The following is a 26,404-nucleotide window of genomic DNA, read 5'->3' on the forward strand; positions in this document are numbered from 1 at the left end:
TCAGAAGACCTCTGTGTTGTTTATATGTGTGGTTGTGCCAGCCAGCCTTGGCGCTGTGTGTCTCTGATGTCTGCCTATTACTCACAATGATTACTTGTTGAATAGAGAAGTGCTCCCTCTCCCTCTCTCTTTTGTGTCTGGGCCAGTCATTTCGTTCAGCCTTCATATGAATGCAGAGAATTTATTCTGCATCCTCCACAGTCACTTGTTAATCATTTAGCCACAGGCAGAAAGCCATTCTATTATATATATATTGGACAAACATAGAACCTGTGCAAATATAAATACCTAACATGCTACTTACTTTGCCCTTCAAACTTCCGTATGATGGTGTCCAGATAAGTGTTCTGAGGGGCTACGTGCCCCCTTCTTACTGGCATATTGAAACTAGCTCTCTTTCCTCCTTGCCAACCTAGAAAAAGTTAAGGATTCCTGCAGGCAGAACCACAGGGAAAAGTCCTTTTAAAGAAGGAGAAATCTTCCAGGCTCCATAGCAGGTCCAGATCTCCAAACTCAGTGAACCCCAGAAGGAGTCAATTGTAATATCCAAGAGCCCACCTCCCGTCTTGGTGGCACAAGGACTGTAAATCTCATATTAACCCGGATGAAGTTGGCAGGTACTCTGTAACAAGCAGCACTGCTGAATGACGGTGGATGATGACAGTTTTGTAGGGATGGGAGAGGCAGTAGGAAGGAGATGCCAAATTTGCTCCCCCTACCTTCAACATAAACATGTGCCACAGGAACAGAGTTGTCAGCAGCAACAACTGCTACAGTGACAGTCTCTCAGACGTCCTAAAAAAAGCCTTTCCCAAGTCCCCAAGGAGGTCAGGGATCAGGAGAGCAATTGATGGAAGGAGAAGCCAGCTGATAGCTGTGAGTCGCTCTCCCTCCCTGCAGCTCAGCCTTCTCCCTCTCACTCAGATCAATGGAAAGATAGTGGGAGCTGTCCTCACTCTGTGGTGCTGAACGTGCAGGGAGTAATCTGTGGGTGGGGGCGGAGTGGGTCCGCTGTCTCCATTAAATCCGGCATCACGTTGCATGTACGGACAAGACTTATTTTCCCTGTTTATACGGCAGTTAGGAGGAAATCCCTTTTCATAACTCTTGAGCTGCCAGGCACATCTGATGACACACAGGGGAGGAGGCTATGGGCAGAAGGCTTTCCACTGGAGAACTTATAACTATACATAAATATATAGCAGTTAGGCAGGATAAGGCTCACTAAATCATTATTATTCTCTTCCTATGTACTCAGGGTTCCCATTAGACATGCACTTGGTCTTGGTTGGACTTAACAAGAGATAATGCTGGATTTCTGGGCTCCAATAAACCTGCGCCCACTGTACCCCACTATCAGCTGCCATGTAGGTACTGGCTCATAACAAGTAATCTTAAAAACTGATAGAAACACTTTTGGCCAGCAAGGCATGTTCAGAAAACAGCCTTTAGATAAGTGCAGAAGTTTCCAAACTGTCGGTAAGTAGAAAATATGGGTGACTGTTACCACAATATTTCTATATATCTGTAACCTTGTTATGAACTAAGGGGGCCCAGCCTGAAGGCCAGTTAGGGGGAGATTTAGGGTGAGTGCTTATTTGTACCCTAGAACTATAGCAGGGTGACTGTTACCCCTAAGTTCCTATATATCTGTAACACTGTTATGAGCTAAGGGAGCCCAACCTAAAAGCCAGTTAGGGTAAGATTTGGGGTGAGTGCTTATTTGTACCCTGGGAACCCCTGGACCTATAGCAAGGTGAGTGTTATACCATTGTTTTTATAAATCTGTAACCTTGTTATGAGCTAAGGGGGCCCTGAAGGCCAGTTAGAGGGAGATTTGGGGTGAGTGCTTATTTGTGCCCTGGGTACCCCTGGAACTATAGCAGGGTGACTGTTACCACAATATTTCTATATATCTGTAACCTTGTTATGAGCTAAGGGGACCCAGCCTGAAGGCCAGTTAGGGTGGGATTTGGGGTGATTACTTTTGTGGCCTGGGTGCCCCTGGAATTATAGCAGGGTGACTGTTATATTGTTGTTTTATATCTGTAATCTGTATTATCAAAAAGCAAGATTGTGTCAGGGAAGAGGCTGAAACTGTGAAAAATGTATGTTATAGTAAGGAAAGATGGTGTAAGGTGCAGTGGCTTTACTGTAATATGATGTGTAAAGTAAAGCAAATAGTATAACTTGCTTCTGTTTTTAAGATGAATCATTTAGCATCCCACTACTGCTATGTGTTCAGTTCTGGCAGTGAATATCTATTATCCAGTGCATTGGTGCAGCTTCCCATTTGCAATTCTGATCAGATACTGTACATTTATGTACCCGCGGTCCCTGCCTGATAGGGGAATGTTTTATTATACAATAATCTAAGGCAAATAATTATTTGAGACGGGCTGCCTGCTCCTTCCATCCAACTAATCTTTCTACCATTAATCTCCCACGTGTTAGTTACTTATTAATGATCACAAACAATTGCATGTGTTATTTTGGAGAGAGCGTTAGTCACTCTGCTAACAATTACCGCCTAACAAAGCAGTGCTTAGGGTTGGATGCTCTAAAGCAGTGATCCCCAACCAGTGGTTTGTGAGCAACATGTTGCTCACCAACCCCTTGGATGTTGCTCCCAGTGGCCTCGAAGCAGGTGCTTATTTTTTCATTTCTGGCTTGGAGGCAAGTTTTGGTTGCATAAAACTCAATGTAAAGCCAAACAGAGCCTCCAATAGGCTGCCAGTCCACACAGGGGCTATTAAGTAGCCAATTATAGCTCTTATTTGCACCCCCAGGAACTTTTTCCATGCTTGTGTTGCTCTCCATCAATTTTTCCATTTGAATGTGGCTCATGGGTAAAAAAGGTTGGGGATCCCTGCTCTAAAGGTACATTCACCTGGAAGCTTTATGGTAGGGGACCACTATTTTCTCTTATGCACGGTCAGACTGGTCTGTCATGATACCAGGTAATCTCTTGATGGAGAGTCAGCCCTGGAAGTCAGTTTTTGTAAGGGGCCCCAGAAGGGCAATCCTACATTGAGCATATCATCGGGCATCAGCTGGGCAGATTAATTGGCTGTGTGCTTTTTTTCACATTGCACCCAAATCCCTTCAGTAATGTGCGTAATTGGGCAATCAGACACACACATGGGCATCATAGATATAAACAGGCTTAAAGATGACATTCATAGATAGACAGACGGACACACAGACAGATATAGAGAATATAGAGTTAGAACAGTTGTTACACAGTTGTAGTGCATACATCAGTTGTGCAACCTGCAAAATTACAGACAATTTCAATTTACATGCACTCCCAGTGGATAATCCCATTTCCTTGGATCGTAAGGAGTTAAAATTGTGGTGAATCAAAATAGCTATATACTGGCCATGGCAATCCTAGGTTGAGATAAGAAACTAATGAATCATAGGCCCTGTTGTTGCAATTCAGTTTATTGCTGCAAAACACCTACAGTTACTGTGTGCCCCCTACCATTGTCTTAATCCCACTCTCTATATCCACCTAAATCCCTTATTCCCCTGCATGTGGGATTGTGCACTGGCCCAAGCACCCAACATATTTCTCTTCTTCTCTGGTGCAAGGCCATTAAATTTGTGTCTATAACGACCCCTTTTCTATCCTTTAGAGATGCCCCAGCCTCAGTTTTGCTGCCTGAAGAGATGTCCTCATGTAGCCTTTTTGCAGGTTGCCATCACCCGATGGTAGAATTTCAGAAATTGATAGCACTTTTCACTTGCTTAACCTGAAACCTCCTTCCTACTAGTCAAGGAGATTTAATGGCTTGGGTGTAGTACTGACAGTCTACCTTGCATTCTGATCTGGCTGTAGTGATGATGGACCACAATGGATTCCAGTCTGTTTGTGAATGTCTGAAATGGATTTTGGGCTGGTAGTAGTAGTAATTGACTGCAATTGATTCTCTTCTAAAAAGCAGTGAAAGACTATAATGCATTCGCATCTGGATGTAGTGGATGCAATGGATTAGGAACTGACTGCCACAATGACCAACTACAATGGGTTTTGGTCTGGCTTTATCAGTGACAGACTGCCTCGGATTATGGTCTGGGCATAGTGATGATAGACTGCAATTGATTTTGGTCTGGTGACTTACTGCAATGGACTTACTGTACCAGCGACTGACTGCAATAAATTCTTATCTACAAACCATACAAACTTGCATTACTGTAGCAATAACTGCTAAAAAAAGTGTCCTAGCTTGCCTGTAGCCAGGAGAGCCTGTAACACATAGAGAGCGGCAAACAATCTGATATTACAAATACCAACAAGGGAATAAATTAATGACTATAGGATGCATTTATAAGGGAATGGCAAGGGATTTATATTTATGCTGCCCCTTAAATCATTTTGAAAGCAATTTCATGGCTGAACAAACTGAAAGATGATTCATAAAAGTTTTTTTATAGGGAGGGGGATGCCCCACTATTGTGCTATTATTTGCAAGTTCTGTATATCTGTATCAGCCAAGTCCTGTTTATTCCAACTAAAAATTAATTCCTTTTTTAGGCCATTTGTCACTGCCAGATCAGCCATGCAAGCGCCTTAGTATACAAATACAGGAGCAGAAGTAGATTTTCGGCAAATGCCAGGGGTGCTAAAAGATGCCCAAGACATTCACTATTTATTGAGCCTGTACTAGGACCTGTGTTTTTCTATTTGTATTTGTAATTTGTGTGGACCAACTGTACCTTTTGGAAGTGATATCTGGGGATCCAGATCAGACATATATTTCAGAATAAGGCAACAAAAAAATTTCAGGGTAATCTAGGTAGGCTTGCCAGTCAATAACCATTATCCCAGATTATGAGACCAATGAAGATTCCCAGTGGGAATAAGATTTCTGTAGCATTGCTGAAAAGGATTCAGTGTCGTTATTTTGCCATCCGGATGATTAGATTTCCAGGAATTACGTGGCTTTTATGATTATGGAGCACAGGAGGCACAACTCAGCGGAGACAAAGAAAAAGCAGGATGGGTGGGTAAGAAGACCAATACTGAAAACTAAGACTAGTAAAATTACAATGTAGCCCTACAGTCTCCTGAACTCCACCAAACAGCCATCACATACTGCTCCTAAAATGCCTGGATAAACTCTATAAGTGCTCGTTCTTGAGCCTTTAAGGGCTGTGGCACACGGGGAGATTAGTCTAACGCGACAAATCTCCCTTGTCGGGGGCGACTAATCTCCCCGATATGACATTCCACCGGCGAGAAAGTAAATCGCCCGTGGGATGGCATACGCTGCGCTGCAATCGTGGAAGTTGCCTCTCAATGCAACTTCGGTGATTTTGGCAAATCGCCGGCGCCGCGTATGCCATCCCACCGCCGATTTACATTCTCGTTGGTGGGATGTCATATCAGGGAGATTACTTGCCCATAACTCATCTCCCTCATTGTTTGCAGGTTTCCTCTATGAGCGGTACAAATCTAAACAATGAAATACCCAGTATACAGATACAGGGCTAATTATCTTTCTTTCCATTATTATTTTAAATAGAGGATTTTTAAAGAGACAGTATACACCCTTGCTCAAGGTACATGTTCCCTTTAAACACTGTTCAATAAAATACTGATGGACTACTGTTTTCTCCATCATCCATTATATCAGGGATCCCCAACTTTTTATACCTGTGAGCCACATTTAAATGGAAAACGTGTTGGGGAGCAAAACATGCATGAAAGAGGTTCCTGGGGGTGCCAATAAGAGCTATAATTGGCTACTTAATAGCCCCTATGTGGACTGGCAGCCTACAGAAAGCTCTGTTTGGCATTATACTTGGTTTTTATGCAACCAAAACTTGCCTCCTTTCCAGAAATTCAAAAAAATAAGCACCTACTCTGAGGCCACTGGGAGCAACATCCAAGGGGCTGGTGAGCAACATGTTGCCCCCGAGCCACGGGTTGGGGAACACTGCATTATATAATCAAAAAGGTGCAACCAGAGCAGCTATTGTGGGGCTGGGGAAGGGTAAAAATTCTGTCAGTGACCCAGAGAAATCAGAGGGTCCAGAGTGACGCGGAAGGTGCAGGGTTTCAATTAATTGGACCCTGTGTAACACTGTTGACTAAATGAGACACCAGTTCCAGAATCTGAAATAATTTGTGATGGTTTTATAGTGGTTTTACCTCTTTTGTATTTGGCCCAGGTAAAAGTACTTGTATACTCCTTTGCTGCAATCACTAATGTGCCCCTTTAACCTGCTCCGATGCATTAATGGCAAATGCAGGCATCGATTGCTTAGACCAGACAATAATATCAGGTTTCCTATAGCATGTTGCACCAATAGCCCCAATCAGATTGCTCTAACTCAGGGGTCTCCAAACTTTTATACCCATCAGCCACATTCAAATGGAAAAAGTGTCAGGAAGCAACACAAGCATGAGAAAAAGTTCCAGGGGTGCCAAATAAGAGCTATGATTGCCTATTTGGTAGCCTCTATGTGGACTGGCAGACTACAGAAGGCTTTGTTTGGCATTATACTGGGTTTTTCTGCAACCAAAACTTGCCTCCAAGCCAGGAAATTAAAAATAAGCACCTGCTTTAAGGCCATTGGAAGCAACATTTAAGGAGTTGCTCCTGAGCCACTGGTTGGGGATCACTGCCCTAAGTAAACCAGCAGCTTTTAGGTGCCAAACTTTGTATTATTTAATAAAGCTCACTCAGGAAAAAAAAACCTCAATTAACTAAGGTATTTTGCCCAAAACCCAGTGTGAGTTCCTTAACTCACATGCAGTTTCTTGAACAATAACTTATATCCAAAGTTATGAGGGATCCTAAAATGATTTTGCTGTGGGGCCCTGCCACTTCTTACATAAATTATTTAATCTCATTGAAATTAAAGGAAATCCCTTTTCTCTGCACAACTTCACCATACTGTTTCCAAAAGTGATGACGCTACAAAGAGGAGGTCTATTCCGAGTATGCAAACTACCTTGCAATCCTGTGACATAAAGAAAACAAAGGTGTGTTCTGCCCTAAAGCACTGCCGCTCGAAGACTGTATTTATCTTTGTAAATAGGCCCCTTAGGGAGGCAGGTAACCGAGCTGACTTTTGAAAGGCAAAAATAACAGGTTTGCTAATTAGGGAAGGATTTTTATATTTATTATAGGCATAAAAGACACCAGAGGGGCTGAACATTATAAAAAAATAATATTTTTAGGGTAATGGGAAAAAAATAAGAAATAATAAAAAACAGAGGTCGGTGTGACATTGCTGGGGTTATAGGGCTCAGGGGAAACAGGGGAATGAACAGCTTAACATTTAGAGAAATGAAGGTTTATTTATAGCTAATCCCCCCAAGGAACTACTGGGGCTAGTGCAGACAACATAGGCCTGTTTGACAAAGATATAAGGATAATACTTGTCATATCATAAAACATATACATCACACAGAGAAAGGACAAACTGCGAGGTCTCGGAATTTAAAGGGATAATGTCATTTCAATATAACTTTGACACTGATGTTTGTGCACAAGACAAATTAAGACCAATTACCCTTTATCTGAACAGCTCATTTTATGACTGCAATACATTTCATTATGGATGTTAAAGTGATAAGAAGGATATAACAAAGGCAGAGAAAACAAAAGCACTGACTATTAAAATACATAAATATTTGTTTTATATAATTATGTGCCTTGCAGTGCTGAAGTCCTAGGTTCAGTTCCATCCAGGGCAATATCTGCAAGGAGCTTGTATGTTTTCCCTGTGTCTGAGTGGGTTTCCTACCCAATTACAAAAACACAGAGGCAGGTTAGCTGGCTTCTGATAAAGTGAACACTAGTGTGTGTAGTGTGTGTGTGTGTGTGTGTGTGTGTGTGTAAGGAGAACTAAAGCCTAACTAAAGAATTAGGGAAGAAAAGTTGTACATTATGTTTTGGGCTTGTTTACCAGCCCAAGGCAACCACTGCCCTTTAGCAGGGAAGAGCTGTGCCCCCAAAGATGCCCCAGTAGCCCCCCAGGGACTCAAAATATACTGCATATATATTATAAATGTAACAGTAAAAGGCTGATTAGTAATTCATTTAGATTTATATTAGATTCTCATCCTGTAAATCTAATAAAGACCTACAGTATATCATTACTACTATAGACATGCTGAAACTTTAAGCTAGTGCAGTCAGTTTATTATATAAAATATGGCATTTCTGGCCATATTCGTTTTTAGGGTTCTTAGTTCTCCTCGAATGTGATCGTAATCATTTATTGTAAGCTCCACTGGTACAGAGACTGTTATGCATGATGGGTCTATTTATATCTACAAGGCTGATGCCACATGGGCTTGATTCTTAGTCTGTTATCAGCCCTGTGTGGCATTAGCCCAAAGCCCTGCAGAATATGTAGACCATAAATATATTATATTATACAGGTATGGGATCAGTTATCCCGGAAACCCTTTATCCGGAAATCTCCAAATTACGGAAATACCGTCTCCCATAGACTACATTTTAATTTAATAATCAATATTTTTAAAATTGGTTTTCTTTTTGTCTGTAATAATAAAACAGTAGCTTGTACTTGATCTTCTGCTTGGCATAATTAATCTTTATTGGATGCAAAATAAGCTTCTTAGGTTTAATTAATGTTTGAATGATTTTGTAGTAGATATAAAATATGAAGGTCCAAATTATAGAAAACCCCCTTATCCGGAATACTCTAGGTCCCAAGCATTCTGGATAGCAGGTCCTATACCTGTATATGGATAATTATATTATAATGCCAATATGCCTCTTATCAGCTGCCATTGTTAGAAGGGGATGGAATCAGTAAGTGAGCTTTAATCAATGTAAAGAGTGGTTTTACAGGGGGGATGTTAAAGTGCCATTATCATTAAAATAGCTTGCCTGTCAACCTTGAAAAGTGTAGCCTGAAGGGCAACAGAACTAGCTGTAAGTAATTAAAAGTCATAAATGGAAAAGAGGAGGGTCTGTGTGCCCTGGATGTTTGATCCTATCACTGGACTTTAAATTAGGAGAGACGGGTTCATTCTTGTGACCTTAGCAAATTACTTTCTCTGTTTGAACAGCAGCAAATAGATTCTAAGGTTTGAGGCTGTGCTTATTCCTTTAAGGGACTTACATGTTCGCCGGTGGGATGGCAGGGGTAGGCAACTCGGGGAGATTAGTCGCCCGCGAACAGGGAGTTTTGTCGCGGGCGACTAATCTCCCCCGTGTGCCAGAGCCCTAAGGGTGAAGACACACGGAGCTACTAGTAGCAGCTACTTGTCACAGCTACTAAACACCAGAAAATCCCCTGCCATAGACAATACTGAGAATTGCCTCTGCTAAAACACACGTAGAGATAATTATCAGTAAATGATCAGCATTGTCTATTTTAGTAGCCACGACAAGTAGCTGCTACTAGTAGCTCCGTGTGTCTTCACCCTAAACCTTTTTTTAAATGTTTCCTAAACCCCCGCCTACTTCTGATGATGTTGATTCCTGTTTAATGGTGGTCAGCAGGTTGTGGATCGGGTTGCAGAAAAGGCAGTTGCGGGTCAGGTAGTGGGTTCAAGCAGGTTAATGCTGGTTGGAGGTTCAGGTTGCGGGTTTCAAAAATTGGTTCCACGCAGGACTCCACTGCAGAGACGTGGGACATCAGGAAAGTGGTTTTCAAGGTTATGGATGCAGTAATACATGGTTTATGAAGGAGTGTGGCACTGTTATTAATAGTTAATTGCATCTGGCCAACAAAACATGAAAAAAAAAAATTCTGAGAAAAAAATCATAAACTTAATTTAAGTATCGAGCTTTAGTTGCCCTTTAATACTGTAACAAGCTCTTTGATACCACATACTGAAGAATTTAAGCTCTGTATGGAGCCATTTATATCCCACGAAATATTGCGGCAGCATGAAAATAGAAAAGCAGCGAAGAGGTGATCAATCAAGCGCCAGATATAGACACCATGAGGCTTCATTAGATCATTGGAAGTGTCGTTCCTCTACAGGGGAGAGCAGGGACTAAGTGACAAGATAAAATATGAGCCGGAACATAGAGACCAAGATCAGCCCCCTCTCTCTGCATGTCTGATCTTGGGAGTGCCACCATTGCCTGCTACGTAACCCACCGTGGCTTAAGGCTTTGGTATAATCCATGTAAGGCTTCTAGTACAGATTTGTTATTGAGTCTTATACTCGATAATTGCTTTTGTGTTGGATTTGCCTTAGAGGAAATATACCATGTCTATAAGCACCACTTACTTTCTGTTGGCTTCAGATTTAAATAGACAATAAAGGTACATCAAAGCCTCCCACCAGATGCTATATATATTTATATTAAAAACGAGGGGTATGCAGGATCAGCTGCTGTTTCTTACCCTAAACAGCAAGGTCACTTTAAGGCCTTGTTTGGACCTGTTCAAAGGTTACACCTCTCACCTTGTACCAACAATCCTTCCCCGGTAAGCAACACTACTAGTTACCTTTACATTAATGTTTAATATGATGTAGGCACTAATACTCTGAGCAACTAGATTTGCTTGGAATAGGTTGACAACCCGCACTCTTACCAGGCATTCAGCAACCCTGACAGTGACTATTTCATGCACTTACACAGCAGTGATTAGTTCAAACACCTACATAGTTGTGTCTAGTTCATACACTTATATAGCCGTGACTAGTTCATGCACCTACATAGCCATGACTAGTTCATGCACCTACATAGCCGTGACTAGTTCATGCACTTACTTAGCCATAACTAGTTCATGCACCTACATAGCCGTAACTAGTTCATGCACTTACTTAGGCATAACTAGTTCATGCACCTACATAGCCGTGACTAGTTCATGCACCTAAATAGCCATGACTAGTTCATGCACTTACATAGCCGTGACTAGTTCATGCACCTAAATAGCCATGACTAGTTCATGCACTTACATAGCCGTGACTAGTTCATGCACCTACATAGCCGTGACTAGTTCATGCACCTACATAGCCGTGACTAGTTCATGCACTTACATAGCCGTGACTAGTTCATGCACCTACATAGCCGTGACTAGTTCATGCACCTACATAGCCGTGACTAGTTCATGCACTTACATAGCCGTGACTAGTTCATGCACCTACATAGCCGTGACTAGTTCATGCACTTACATAGCCGTGACTAGTTCATGCACCTACATAGCCGTGACTAGTTCATGCACCTACATAGCCATGACTACTTCATGCACTTACATAGCCGTGACTAGTTCATGCACCTACATAGCCGTGACTAGTTCATGCACCTACATAGCCGTGACTAGTTCATGCACCTACATAGCCGTGACTAGTTCATGCACCTACATAGCCGTGACTAGTTCATGCACTTATATAGCCGTGACTAGTTCATGCACCTACATAGCCATGACTAGTTCATGCACTTACATAGCCATGACTAGTTCATGCACTTACATAGCCGTGACTAGCTAATGCACCTACATAGCCGTGACTAGTTCATGCACTTATATAGCCGTGACTAGTTCATGCACCTACATAGCCATGACTAGTTCATAAACTTACATAGCCATGACTAGTTCATACACTTACATAGCTTTGGCTGATTTATACACTTATATAGCCGTGACTTGTTCATACACTTACATAGCTGTAACCAGTTCATGCACTTACATATCCCACTCTCCAAATGCATTTAGTGCTTACAGATATAAGGCTTTTCAGACCACCAGAGGGGATGTCACATGACAGCGAGTATATTGTGTGTATATATACTGTATAGTCACTCACCTTTGCTCAGTCTGCACCCCTACTCCACCTTTCTTATATGTTCTCTGTATTCTTCCTTTCCTGTCTCTTGCCTACTTCTTGCCCATCATTACCCATTAGCTTCTATTACTCTTTTCCTTGTGTTTTGTTCTTACCCTCTCGTTTCTAACTATTTTATCCTGCTCTCTTCATATTTATTTGTCATATCTTCTTTAGCTGCAGCCCTAGCATTTTCCTTCATGTCTGCACCTTCCAATACAACTTTATTCCTTTAGAGTTTTAGTCCCGGTACAGCTGCAAGGGGATTGGATAGAATGGATGAGGGTCAAAGTTCACCCTGCAGCCTAACCAATCCCAGCGTGGCTGTACCGAGACCTGAGGGGAATAAAGCTGCATGGGAAGGCGCAGGCAGGAGAGAAGGTGGAAGTGTTGCAGATTGTGTGAGAGGGGAAAGGATGCCAGAGCTTGGGGCCAGGTGGGGGGCGCAAATTTTTTTGTATTTTTCCAGGTGGGCTCAGCAGAGGCAAGTCGCAGAAGCAAGTCGCAGAAGCAGGTTACACTGCTGCACCAAACCCAGTGCCAGCAGGAGCAAGGCAGCCATATCCATAGAAGCCTGCCCCAGTAAGTCTGAAACTACTGGCATTCCCTAACCAGAAACTGCAATTTTCTCTTAGTTACCAGGACTGGCTTTTTACTGCCCCTGGTCTCTTGCCAGAGGCACCTGAAGTTACTAGGGGGGGCAAAGTGCCATCATTCCATTTTTTAAAAGCAAATTATAACTCTTCTATCCCTATTTCTGAATGGGAACAAACAGGAGAAATAGATGGAAGAATAGATGCTAGCATGTAAATAAATGAGACATATAGAGGCATACCTATATTAAAAATATGTAGGGAACAGTTAACTCAATAAATAAAAAAGTTAAAAGGGAAATAAGTGTTACGTGATGTCTAAAACATCCAAATAAATATTGAAGACACCAGACGAATCTAGCTTATAACGGGTCCCTCAGCGTGTATATTACCAATAAAACCAACGATATATACGAGCTTACACAAGGGTAAAGGCTTTACTAGTTACACAGAGATTAAGAGTATAAAATAAAGGTATAATAATATAGGTATGCCTCTATAGGTATCATTAATTTATGTGACCTATCTCCTAATGAACTAAGTATTCTGTGTAGATTCCATCCTCTAATGAATTAAGTGGTTTGTTTGGATTTATTCTACCATTTCATTTATTGTTTTTAACTGGACCTTTGATTGGTGCTTTATTATTTTATGTATTTTTCCCTTTCTATATATATACATTGATTGTCTTGTATATGCATTGAAAGGTTGTAATTTTTAATTCATAGATTCACTGTATAATAAATATTGATTGTTTGTTTTTACTTTACTTGGTGGTTTATTTAAGCGCTAACTCCCTTAGAGTAATATTTGTGCACTTAGGATTAGTTTGGAGGAGGGCAGCTAATTAACACACCTAGTTCACATTGAGTTAACTGTTGATCTATGGATCACCTTTCATTATGTTTCACTAAAGTTTTTTGGGTTTTTTTTGTCTATAAGCGCAGATTTAGTTTACTTATGTAAATAAATGAGACTAGGAGAATAAAAAGGTTGGGTGAAGAAAGGAGGAAAAATAGATTGGAGAGCGGGCCTATTGTCTAAGGTTTTCTGGTGGGTCCCTGGGATCCCTTAACTATTAACAAAACAATATTAATAGTTAAGACATTATGGAATATTTATTTCCTCAAAGGAGTTTGCTTAAAAAATTTTGTGTGGTTTATTTTTCCTTATTTTTAGACTGGTGGGGGGTGTGGTTTAATTCTGTCCATCATTGTTCCCTTCACTATATAAATCTCTTTGGAACTCTGTATCTTTGCCTATGATTAAGTGCGCACACGCACGAAACGCATCAGGCACCTTGATTTTAAATGGAAGAATAAAGATTGTGGTTTAATTCTGTCCATCATTGTTCCCTTCACTATATAAATCTTTTTGGGACTCTGTATCTTTGCCTATGATTAAGTGCGCACACACATGAAACGCGTCCGGCACTTTGATTTTAAATGGAAGAATAAAGATTGTATTTTAGCAGACTCCATCGTCCAGTGTGCTTGAAGTTCCTTCTACAGTTTGTTATAACCCTGGGATCCCAGTCCAACACTGCCTGTCCCTAACTTGCACATCTGAACAACTCACAAGATATGGGGCTCCAAAGGGCATCTACGTGCCTCCCACCTTTAAGTTAACTTTTTAGTATGTTCTAGAATTACCTATTCCTAGCAACTTTTTAATTGGTCTTCATTATTTATTTTTTATAGTTTTTAATATTTGCTTTCTGCTTCTAGCTCTTTGCAGCTTTCAGGTAGGGGGTCACTGACCCCAGCAGTCAAAACACTATTGCTCTGTTAGGCTACAGTTTTAGTGTATGTTCATATACTCTCCTATTCATATTTCTCTCTGGTTGCTAAGGTAATTTGAACCCTAGCAACAAGATAGCTGCTGAAATTCCAAACAGGAGAGTTGCTGAACAAAAATGTAAATATTTTTTAAAAAAAACTACAAATAATAAAAAAATGAAGGCCAATTGCAAATTGTCTCAGAATATTAATCTCTACATCATACTAAACGTTAACTCAAAGGTGCACAACCCCTTTAGAGTCCAAGGACTTAGGTCCAGTAAAAAACATGTGAGCAAGGCCTATTGTTACTCTGTATACTCTTGCTTGTTAAACTTTTTTAGATCCATGTTTAAATCTAAATTTATTGTAAAGAGCTGCGTTATTTGCTGGCGATATATAAATAAATGATGATGAAATAAATTCAATACATTCATTTTTTCCACACAAAAAATGGCTGTGCATAAGAGCCCTAACCAAAGTTGCATAGAAAATGAAGGACCGTACAAGGTCTTAGGCTAATGCCACACATAGTGTATGGCACATATTTTCGGCAAGCAGAAAAACGCTTGCTGAGAATACACTCCATAAGCTTAAAAACCCCCTACCTGTGCCTGCACCTGAATGAATTAAATGCTAAGTCTCGCGTATTTAGGCGGATGTCGGCTACATGTGCCTGCACTTGAGCATATTCGATTAATTTGGGTACAGCTACAGGCAGGGGGATTTTTGAGCGTATTCTCGGCAAGCGTTTTTCTGCTTGCGCCATACGCTCTGTGTGGCATTAGCCTTAGGGATGTTCCAATGACATCCAGTATTAATGGTAACACTGCCCTACAATTAAGAAAGAGTTCATTTTTAAAGGGGATTTAAACATGGCTAAGAAACCACAGAAGCTTTAGAGAGTGACCCCCAGATGCTTCTATAGAAAATAACACTAATAAAAAAAACAAAGCCCAGTCCTATACCAGACGCTTGTGGCTAAAACTGGTCAAGCCATGTGGAGTTTGGGGTACCCCTCTCTTTTGGGTTAAGCACATGCACATGCTCTGATTGGCAAGTGGGTGCTACTACCTAGGGCACTCCTGGACTTAAAGGAACAGTAACACCAAAAAATGAAACAGCTTTAAAGCAATAAAAATATAATGCACTGTTGCCCTGCACTGGTAAAATTGGTGTGTTTGCTACAGTAACACTACTATAATTTATATAATAAGCTGCTGTGTAGCCATGGGGGCAGCCATTCAAGCTGGAAAAAAGGAGAAAAGGCACAGGTTACATAGCAGATAACAGATAAGTTCTGTAGAATACAATAGTGTTTTATCTGATATCTGCTATGTGCCTGTGCCTTTTCTCCTTTGAATGGCTGCCTCCATGGCTGCATAGCAGCTTATTTATATAAATTATAGTAGACTTTCTGAAGTAAACACACAACTTTTACCAGTGCAGGGCAGCAGCACAATATATTTTAGTTACTTTTATACACTTTCATTTTTTGGTGTAACTGTTCCTTTAAAGTACACCTGTCACCCCCATATTATTTAGATTCCCCCTCGTATGCTCTTGTGCCTAACAGAGTTACAGTGAATGTGCCTCACGAGCTTCCATCACACGCATGTACATAATGAGTGAGTTATTCATTATGCACATGAATTTGCCCCATCATGGCCACCCATGCTGGAAGCTCCCTCGGGGGATTTTTTGTTTTGTTTTGTTAAAAAAATGTTGTTTCCACTAACCAAAGTGTGTGGGCTCTATTAGCTTGCACCTCTGGTGGGGGAAAAAAATTAGGGGTGACAGGTACCCTTGAAGACTATTCCTGAAGAAGTTGTGGTGGCCTGGGGCTGGTATAAAAGCTGGAAAACATAAGGTGTAGCATTTCTAGCTTAATTCTTTGTGGACTTTTATTTTTCCTTTAAATAGAGTATGTAAATAATAACAAAAAAGTGTTTATACAATAAGTGAAATAAAGAAAGTCCAAGTTATAACAAAGTCCTGTTATTCATGGGAGACCAGATTTTTGATTTTTAAATACATGGCCAACAAGTATTACTTGTTAATTGGTTTCTTTTGGTGCTTAGACTAATGCCACACAAAGTGTATGGTGCATATTTTCGGCAAGCTGAAAATACACTCCATACGCTTAAAACTCTCCCTGCCTGTGCCTGCACTCGAATTAAATGAATGAGCTTGGGTGCAGGCACATGTAGCCGATATCTGTATAAAAATTGACTTTGCTTTTCCTCGCGTTTTTAGGCAGATATCGGCTACATGTGCCTGCTCCCAAGCTTATTCAATTCATTCGGGTGCAGGCACAGGTAGAAACGCATGGAGCATATTTTCGGCTTGCAGAAAGTATGCGCCATCCACTACATGTGGCATTAGACTTAGACCTACAGCAAATGTTGTACCTTTTAGTGCACAACCCTCTTAATGTGTCAATGCTATGGAACGCACATTGACAAGATATGCCAACAGCAACCAATGAGGTATTTGCTTTCATTTTCTAACTTGTAGAATGTTCAAAACTTCATTTCTGATTGGTTGCTATTAGCAGCTGCACTTGTGCAATTTAGCAGCTACATTCTTGAATCAACCCCTGGGTGAGCCAGAAAATTTCACCTATTGAGATGATTGCAATCAGCAGCGCTGCGTACACAGTGCACACAATAGTATAGATCAGAAAAAAGCTACAGAACTTGGGGGTCTCATGCTACAGGAAAACTAACTCTTTAAATGCAGGAAGAAAACAAAAAACAGTAGATTTAGGGTCTCTAAAAGCAGGTATGGCCCTCCTGGAAAGGAAAAATTGCTTACAAATATATATCACTAAGTTTCTGCTAGAATAATAGAACCACATCCCTTAATTATCCAATACAGTCCTTCTCAAGGAAATGTTTAACGTCCCTATGTTTGCAATTAAACAAATATTGACTTTTTTTACCCCATGAGAGTGCTGGCCCTGTTTTTAACCTTGCACCTCTTGTGTGCCTTTCTCCCACCCTACAAAAGCAGAACTTTACAGAATCCCTAACACACTCTTTTTTCTCTCTAATGCAGCATCATGTGACCAGACTGAGAATCCGGTGTTCCTGAATAAAAAGAAATGAAGTAATAAACATGAGGCTACAGCTGCTTGGCACAGACACCCCACAATGTTATCAGGAGAAAGGGGCAAAGAATCATGTTGTGATCTGTTAGATGTTCAAACCCTGTTTTGGGGGCTTAGGGGAATTGATCAAAGGGAACATTGCCTTCCACATCGTGGACACCAAAGCTACTCCCAAACAGTGTATTATATCTCATTAGGATGTTTCATGTTTTTATACTGCAATGCTGGGCAAATAAAGTCACCCATGGACCATTTATATCAGACAGGGGTCTGATAAGTCTTCACTTATCCAGCTAATGGAATTATACAACTAGTATCAATACACCTGGACAGAACATGTGCTGACTTTTATTTTTACAGATTTGTGCCACGTTGCAACGTGACCTTTTTTTCCCCCAATTAAATCTGAGATATAGCTATGGAATTTGGCCGAGCAACTGGTGGCTCTTCTTCTCAGCCTACAGTTTTTATGAGATCTTGTGTTCAGTACTTCTATGCAGTCTGTTAAAGGCTAAGCCAAATAAGAGACTAAAACAGGAAAATAGTCCTTTCCATTCACTGATGTGGCTCTTTCTATCCACTGGACAAATCGAATAGTTGAGCCCACTGTTGAATGGCCAGAAGGGGCCGCTGTATTCATTTCTTGGTGCATTCCCATTCCCCAGGCCTTAGAGAAGATACTTAGTTGGATGCAAAGGTAAGTGTTTTGTATTATACATATACTGTATGTTTTAATGTCATTCTGAGTTGTGACAGGGCATGATGGGAGCTGTAGTCCAGCAACATCAGAGTTTTTTCCGAAAGCAACAAAAATTATTTGCTTCTCCCCAGCTCTCCAGGGCCAACAATTGCATTAAAATGCAAAATAATCCTCCATGTTATCTGGTTCCATGTTATTTGTTCCAATAGTTGGAATGAGAAGTTTACATTTTCCCAGCACTGAACAAATTTGTCCTATAACTTATGTTTTACATTGTAATATAATGAAGCCAAAATAACATAATAATCTCTGTATGTAAGCCTGACATAGTGCAGGTAATCAGCATTTTAACTGGGGATCTCTCTTGAGTCTATAATTACTCAATTGATATCAGCTCCTATAGAGAACTTGGAGGCAATGTGGGAGAGCTTGATGATTGGGTTTAGGCCTCAAAGGAAGATTTTTTTTGAGCAGATCATAGTAATTTCACTCTAAGCAATTAGGTCATAAATGTTGCACTAAAGTTAAAGTGGGCAGATTTCCGATGCCGATTCAGGTATTTCAGACCGATATCTGGCCTAAAATTGGCAAGATCCTAATTGGGGAGGAATCATTTTTCGTCAGATCGGAGACTGCTTTGGCTAGTTGATGCATTCGCTCATTTAGTCAGATATCGCTCACCCTAGACAGGCATATTGGGAAAAGATCCACTCATTTGGTAACTTCGCCAAATGAACATATCTTACCATATATGGCCACATTTACAGTGGAATCAGACTATATTCTCATTGTGCATTAGGCCTATGGCAGCACCGGTCAACTCTCTTTGCACCTGCCTTGTCACAGCTCCCATGGTAACTTGTTACTTGAAATCTGCTCCCTAGGAACATGGTAATTGTGACCACACGCTGTTGCTAAGAGACATCTTGTCAATAACAAGTGCGAGTGACTATGGAGGCCTGGATTGTTCCATACTGACAATGTGACCCAACAAGTTATGAGACAGTACATAAAAAAGATGAGGGGTATGTGGCAGAGAGACAGGGAGTTGGCATGTCCTATGATTCATTCCTTGGTGTAGCAGGAGCATGTGTTTTATAGACTACTCGGGGATTCTGTGGCAGACGTAGCAGCTGTCCTTTCATCATTAAAGATCACCAGGTCTTTTGGCCTTAGACTTTCTGACTGTGCTTTAATAAGACTTGGCTCCGTTTGGTGTCCCTGACCCAATTATATGCTAGTGACACATTCTGATTAATACAGATAGAGCAGGTTTGCGGGTAGAACACTTGTCTGGACCGCTTGCCTACAGATGTTGGGACAGATGGGTGTAGAACCTGAGATGGTTAATGATATACATTGTCAGAGAATGATCTAAATTCTAAATTAATTTGTTAAATTATTACATAATGTGATTTAAATGGTGAACTTTGCATTTTCTTATGCTACAGGAATATTTTGGTTTTGAATGATTAAAGGATATATAACTTCAGTTTTTCCTTTAAGATTTCATGTCTAGATTACATTTTTTTTGTTGTTAGACTGCTTCTCCTATAATGTTGCAATGAATGATTGGCCCTTAGTTATCCATAGATGCTCACGTTTAAAGGGCACATATGCATTCCCTAAAACTGACTCTCTTGCACCCCCTAGTGCTTCAAAGTAGGCAAAAGTAAATACAAATTCAAAAGAATTCCCCAATTGAAATTCATCCCTATTAGCACCATGGCAGTCATTTTCTGAGTATCTAGTATACTTAGAGAGAACTGGCATTTTTAGTTGGCAGTATGATATCAAGTGGGCCTATGGCCCTCTGGAACTTCATCCCCCATCCAACCTTAATCCTTAATAACATGCTGGAAGATCTTAAGAGTTGTAGTCCATCAACATCTGGGTGAAGCAACATGTTTATAGAAGGTGTATGCCCCATCTCTTATGTTGCTATACTACAGCTCCTGGCATGCTTTTGGAACATTGATATCACCTTTTGGTCAGGCGGCAATATACTGCACAACAAGGAAAACTAAGGCTTAAGTCTGCACCGTGGTTCTTATAGTACACAAGAGGCTAAACCTGTATAGTCTCTGGAAGTCAGAACTGGCAGATAAAATAAATATAAAAACATAACATTTTCACAACACAATTTATTGCTCCTGTTGCTGGAGAAAAGATCTGAACAGATCTTGCTTCCTGTGATCCATTTATTTAAATAGAATCTCAACCAATAAACCCCTTACCCTCCCCTCGGATCCCAACAGCACCTGTAGAACAGTACATCCTTTTAATCATAGCATTAAAGGCGCAAGTGGATTTATTTCCCATGGATTAAATTCTTTGCATAGTCAAAAAAAATTTTGCCCTGATGGAACGCACACACTACGTGTCCACAAGTTTTGGAATGCTGGAAGTGGTCCCTACCACTGAGAAGCATACACTTGCAATCAGTGATATCTTTGTCTATTTCAGCTCCATCTGAGAGCTGGACATCTTAGCTCTGCTTTTCATTTTTGAGTATAGCACACCAAAGACAATGGTGGTGATGATGAGGACAATGCCCAAAGCCAGGAGAATCCATTGTCCAGCAGCTGCTTGGCTATTGCTAACCGCCAGTCCCAAGAAGTCAGAGTTAGAATCTCCAGACGGTGGCAGAGGAACGGATTGTACTAAAGAAAAAAAAAATAATGATCTCAAATTAATTGTGAACCTACAAGGCTTCTAATGCTATCCATTCAATTATCCATATATGTCTTTAACTATACATACAGTCATCCATGTGCTTGGCCAAATAGGGCTGATGTGATTGAATGGCCTCTAAGCCAACAATTAAATCATGACTATCTGTTCTTGGTTGCAGAAGGGTAGAGATTTTAGAAATATTGCTTTAAAATATAGCCCTGATGTTGCCTCTTGGCATTCGTTAACCATTTTTACCTATGATGGTATTTATAGTGCATAAATAACTAAGTAAAGTGCAGTTGAGCAAAAGTGTATAGATCCCCTGTAAGTGTATGATAATGGAAGGTGCATATTTACCTGGGCTCCAGTTGTATTCTGGCCATCCTAAGGTTTCGCCATTCTTTGTATTCTCCTTGATAAGCCAGTCAGTCAGGGGCTGGAAGTATTTGAGAAGGGCATGAGCAGACATGTTCCTTTGTCCAGTAATTGTTTGCATAGCTTCTGGCCAAGGTTTGCTGTTTCCCAACTTCATGGCATCTCTGTGCAAAAAGATAAATTCGAATTAAGTTTGGATTTAATCCTTCTGAAACCACATACAAAAGGAAAGTGAGATTCAAGGCGTACAGAAATTTGTTTTTGTGGAAGAATTAAAGTGGCAATACACAAGCCAACATTAGCTTCCTGCTTTGCCCACCTAAGGTGGGGGATATTGGGCTTATTCGATCATTACATTAAACCAGCGGGAATAAAGGCTGTTGGACCAAGGACCACATCAATGAGCCAATGTGGTTGCTGATCCAATGGAAAATCAAACCTACCCGATTGAGATCTGGCCAATTTTAGGCCAGATCTCGCGGGGTAGGCCTGTCGGGGTGTCCATACATGGGCAAATAAGCTGCCGAATCGGTCTAAAGGACCCGTATCAGCAGCTAAAATCTGCCTGTGTATGGCTGCCTTTAGTTGGCATCTTATTTAATGGTGTACGGTGTAGAGTCTTTAGAGGCCCTTATGATTGTATAGTTAGCCCCAGCTACTGATCGCCCCCTCTTTGGCCCATCATGTGTGTGTGGTATATGGCCATCTTAAAACTGCGGTTTCTGGCTGTGACCACACTAGACCCCCCCCCCATGTAAAGGTACCCATGGTTTACAGTACTCTTACCCGAGCAGTTTTCCAGCCTGCGTGGATTGGTAGATGTCACATTTGTGCAGAGGTCCTTCCTGATTTGCTGCTTTACAAAGAGCTTCATGAAACTGGAACTGGATGACAAAACTGATGAAGTACCTTTGAAAAGAAAGGCAGGGAGTTGAAAGGCAGGCTGCTGTACATCACAATGTAATCACTTTAAAGCAGGGGTGGCCAAGACGTCGATCGCGATCCACCAGTTGATCTCCCGTGGATTTCTGGTGAAACGCAACAAAGCCGGGGGATGCAGAAGTGCGGCGTGAATGTGTACGTACTCTGCATCTTGAGGGAGGAGTCATCGGTCGATCGCCGATGGAAAAAGTCTGGCCAACCATGCTTTAAAGGGTTCTGGGTCATGAAGATTCTTGTTTCAAACAGTCATGCCTACAGTGGGTTCCACACATTATTGTATAGCAATAATCAATATGCTGAGCTTCCCTTTGTTCTTTTGTCTTGTAGTAAACTGCTATTAGGTCTTTCTTCCACCTACACCCTTTCTTATCTTTATGGAGACATTTTGTCAGTGTGATAATCACCATGAAATTAGTGGAGAAAGGGGTCTTGGGTTTAATGAGGTTTGATCTAGCATCAGTGGCAGAAGGGGCTATCTAGGGTGTCTATTCAGGTTGATCTCCACAGCTGTCCCTACTGTGATCGTTACAACATGTAAGGCTTCAAACACTTCTTCAGTTTAAAAAATTAAGAATTTCTTGGTAAAAGATATTGATTTTCCACAAGACTTAAGGTCCCCATACACGGTCCGATAGTAGCTGCCGATATCGGCTTGTTGATGCGGTCCCCGGACCGACTTTACCTATGCCGTCATTATAATTCAATCGTTTGGCCCCAGGGCAAAACGATCTAATTACCCTGGATTCTCCCAATATCGCCCACGCAGGTGGGGGATATCAGGAGAAGATCCGCTCGCTTGGCGATGTCGCCAGTGTATGGGGACCTTAAGCTCTGCTGTCTTAGAGACCAACCTGACCACTCATTAATCGCTGAATGTCATTCATTGAGACTGAACTGTGCTTGCAATCATGCTGTTGAGGTAGGAGTTTTGTTGAGCTGTTCATACCTGATGTAGGGTACGCTGGCTGGAATGTGGAATTTAGCACCTGGATCAAAATCGTTTTCAGTCCTTAGTACTGGAGGAACAAGGCCCTGATACTTCAACCTGTTAAGAAAAAAAGACTTATGTTAGCTGGGTTCCTCAAACAAATGTTTTGTTAACATGTCTTAAAGTTAGTGCCTGCCTGATGTTGGCTCTAGCACGATCCAAATGAAGGAGGGGGTTATCGAACTCTGCCTCCCCTGCTTCTTTCAGAGATTGTCAGCCCAACAGAAACAGGAAATAGTCAGAGCACTGCCAGTACTGCACATGCTCCTTCCCTTCCTTCCTCATTTGCTTTTTTTTTTTTACATAAGGGCAGTGACAGATGAGGAGATGAATTTCCCATGACAAATCTCCTCTATCTCGGGTGACTTATCTCCTCCTCCAAATGCCTTTCCACAGGTGATAATGTAAATTGCCAGTGGGAAAACCTATACGTCACTTTGGCTTTCCAAAGTCACCCAAAGTTGCCTTGCAAGGAAACTTTGGGTGAAGCAACACATGTGTTTTCCTACTAGCAATTTACATTATTGCCTGTAGGAAAGCATTTTTCCACAGACGATTTTGCATGGCATACACATCGCTACGAGTTGCCTTGAGAGGAAACTTCGGGCGACTTTGGCAAATCATAACACATATGCCATCCCACCGGCGATTTACATTCTTGCTGGTGAGATGACATTGCGGGGAATTTAGTCGCCCGCGACAACGAAGATTTGTCGTGGGACGACTAATCTCCCCATCTGCCACTGCCCTAAGAGTGAAGACGCACGGAGCTACTTAGTAGCAGCTAATTGTCACGGCTACTAAAATCCAAAGAATACCCTGCCATAGACAGTACCGATAATTGCCTCTGGTAAAGCACACGTAGAGACAATTATGAGTAAATGAGCAGCATTGTCTGTTTCTGTATCCACGGCAAGTAGCTGCTACTAGTAGCTCTGTGTGTCTTCACGCTAAAGGCTCAAGTTTGCAGGATGGGCACTTTTATACAGAGCTTGAAATTCTAATCTGATGAGAGAGGGGTTAGAACTCTTGCTCTTGTGATCTTATTTTTATGCTGTGATGCTTGTTTAACCCAAAAGCACTGTATACTTAGCTGGCGCTATATAAATAAATGATGATGACATTACTAAACACATCAGGATACATTTTTCTTGTTTTTTTTTTGAACGAGACATACAGTATTAAACTCTTTTAAAGCAAGATATCCATTAGAAATATAAAATAAAATCAGGGTTACGCATTCCCCACATTTAGGATGTTTTACTTTTATTCTTTCTGTAACCAATTTCTTTTATTCACGCACCATTTTCATTCCAATTTTACTGCTGCTGGGTTCATCTATCACATGCAGTGTTCCTGCCATGTTATTCTCGGATATTTCCACTGTCCATCCAGTTTCCTACAGGCACCTTGTCTAGAGACTTGGCTAATGGCTCCCTCTCATCATTTCCTTTTACAATTATCTTTTTCTTTCTAATCCTTTTATCAACCCCCATTATTTCCACATCTCACTCCATTCCCTCTAGAGACACCTTTTGAGGTTTCAGTACAGCTTTTGATTTGAACATAAAAGGAGCAGACCTTGGCTGCTATTACTTGTTCTATAAAAACAAATATATTTTACAGACAGAGAACTAATTTCTCTATTTTAGTTTTCACTTTTGCATAGGATGGTAGATGTCATTTTAAAGATACCAAATACAAAAATATTCAAGATAATTTTTGAAGTAAAATTGTGTCTCCTTGTTTCCAAATCTTGCCTCCAAGCCAGAAATGTAAAAATGGCACCTACTTTGAGGACACTGGAAGTAACATCACAGGGGGTGGTGAGCAACAGGTTGCTCTCAAGCCACTGTTTGGGGATCGCTGCCTTGGGGTCAGGGCCGCCATCAGAAATCATGAAGCCCCTCACAACAAAATGTTCTGCCCCCCCTTCCCCCTATTCCCCCTCCCCCAGTGTCCCCCTCCTATCAGTACAGGAGACACAGACATTGCTGGCCAGGGACCCCCTAAACCGGGGGTCCTCAAACTTTTTAAGCAGGGCGCCAATTCATGGTCCCTCAGACTGTTGGGAGGCCGGACTAAAGTCCTCCCCCAGTGTCCTCATACTATGGCCTGCTCCCCACTGCTTCGTGCTCCCCCACTGCTTCCTCCCCCATGAGTCCTCCAGCTCCCTCCGGCGTCCTCCTGCTATTTCCCGCTCCCTCCGGCGTCCTCCTGCTTTTTCCCCGCTCCCCCTGGGGTCCTCCTGCTCCCCCCGGCATCCTCTCGCTCCCTGCTATGTCCTCCCTTTTATAAGGTTGGGCCCGTGCATACTGACATCACACGTACGTACGGGGCGCGACCAATCGGATTACCCGCTGACCACCAATGACAGGGCCCGTAATTGTTTAAAGGGGGTCCAAGCTAAAAAACTGTATCACAGCCAGGCCCCCCTTAAAAGCGAGAATCATCTTGGCCCGGGACGAAGGTCCCCCCTCCGCCCTCCTGATGGCGGCCCTGCTGTTCTTCTGAGGCTGTACTAGGATCTGTGGATTACCAGCAGAGGCATGGTTGTTGGTGAGAACTTTAGGATACATAGCTGTCTAAACTCAGGAGTTTCTGTTACATAGTTACATAGGGTTGAAAAAAGACCATCAAGTCCATCAAGTTCAAACATTCCAAGTAAACCCAACACACACAACCCTATAATGAGATATGTATACACTCACATTCATAAACCATATATACCAACATCAATACTAACTGTAGATTTTAGTATCACAATAGCCTTGGATACTATGCTTGTTCAAGAACCAAGCAATAAATTTGTGGTTAAAATCATTATATACTGTACATGCATTATCAGAACATTTATATGTGGCATCTAACCTGAGGTTCCACCACTGTTGGTTGTATTCTGAATCTGGTGTTCTTCCATCAAACACCTTCCAGCGCCACTGATCCATGAGGAAACCAAATGGAAGGAAGGCAATTTTATCCAGTGCAATACTCATGAGATAATTAATATCACTTTCTGGAAAGGATAAAAAAATAGTTATTGCAGCAATGAAGAAGTTTTGCTAACTGTTACTTATGGACCAAGAGTAAGCAGATTTATAATTTATTAGACAAGTCCATTTCCTTTTAAACTAATCTATCCCCCTTTGCAGTAGAATAGCTTTTGAGGTAAGCCATTTTGTTCCCTAGGCTAAAGACTATGGTTAGCATCCTACCACAAAGATTTCCTTGAAGTTCCATGAAAACCTCCTTGCACTTAGGGACGAAATCCTGTTGGCAGCCAGGACTGCGGTTTGCTTTTTATAAAATAGTCATTTTGGGAGGTGTTATTACATACGTGCTGTCTAGCTTTCTCTATATAATGGGCCAATTATGTATTATACTTCACGATTGATGGCCAGATTTTAATAAAATTATATCATCCAAATAAATTAATGGAGCACTTGAGCATCTGGGGGGCCACA

The 26,404-nt window shown here is 41.4% G+C and overlaps 2 protein-coding genes across 3 annotated transcripts in view; both read right to left on the reverse strand.

Annotated features, from left to right (window-relative positions):
- Nucleotides 1–993, reverse strand: part of kcnh2 (potassium channel, voltage gated eag related subfamily H, member 2) — a 92,703-nt gene extending 91,710 nt beyond the window's left edge. The window contains exon 1 of one of the 2 annotated variants that reach the window (XM_018089321.2): nt 305–993. In XM_018089321.2, the coding sequence (XP_017944810.2) occupies nt 305–380 (76 nt within the window). In that variant the 5' untranslated portion in view covers nt 381–993. The remainder of the gene's footprint in view (nt 1–304) is intronic. The other variant, XM_012952904.2, reaches the window with a different exon arrangement.
- Nucleotides 994–20,088: 19,095 nt separating this feature from the next.
- The window catches only part of ace (angiotensin I converting enzyme), a 37,495-nt gene continuing 31,179 nt past the window's right edge, over nt 20,089–26,404 (reverse strand). The window contains 5 exon segments of the mRNA NM_001123410.1: nt 20,089–20,622; nt 20,993–21,174; nt 21,797–21,919; nt 22,899–22,997; nt 25,812–25,956. Of these exon segments, the coding sequence (NP_001116882.1) occupies nt 20,417–20,622; nt 20,993–21,174; nt 21,797–21,919; nt 22,899–22,997; nt 25,812–25,956 (755 nt within the window). The 3' untranslated portion in view covers nt 20,089–20,416.

This window comes from Xenopus tropicalis, chromosome 10 (genome assembly GCF_000004195.4).
Source record: "Xenopus tropicalis strain Nigerian chromosome 10, UCB_Xtro_10.0, whole genome shotgun sequence".
NCBI classification, from domain to species: Eukaryota; Metazoa; Chordata; class Amphibia; order Anura; family Pipidae; genus Xenopus; species Xenopus tropicalis.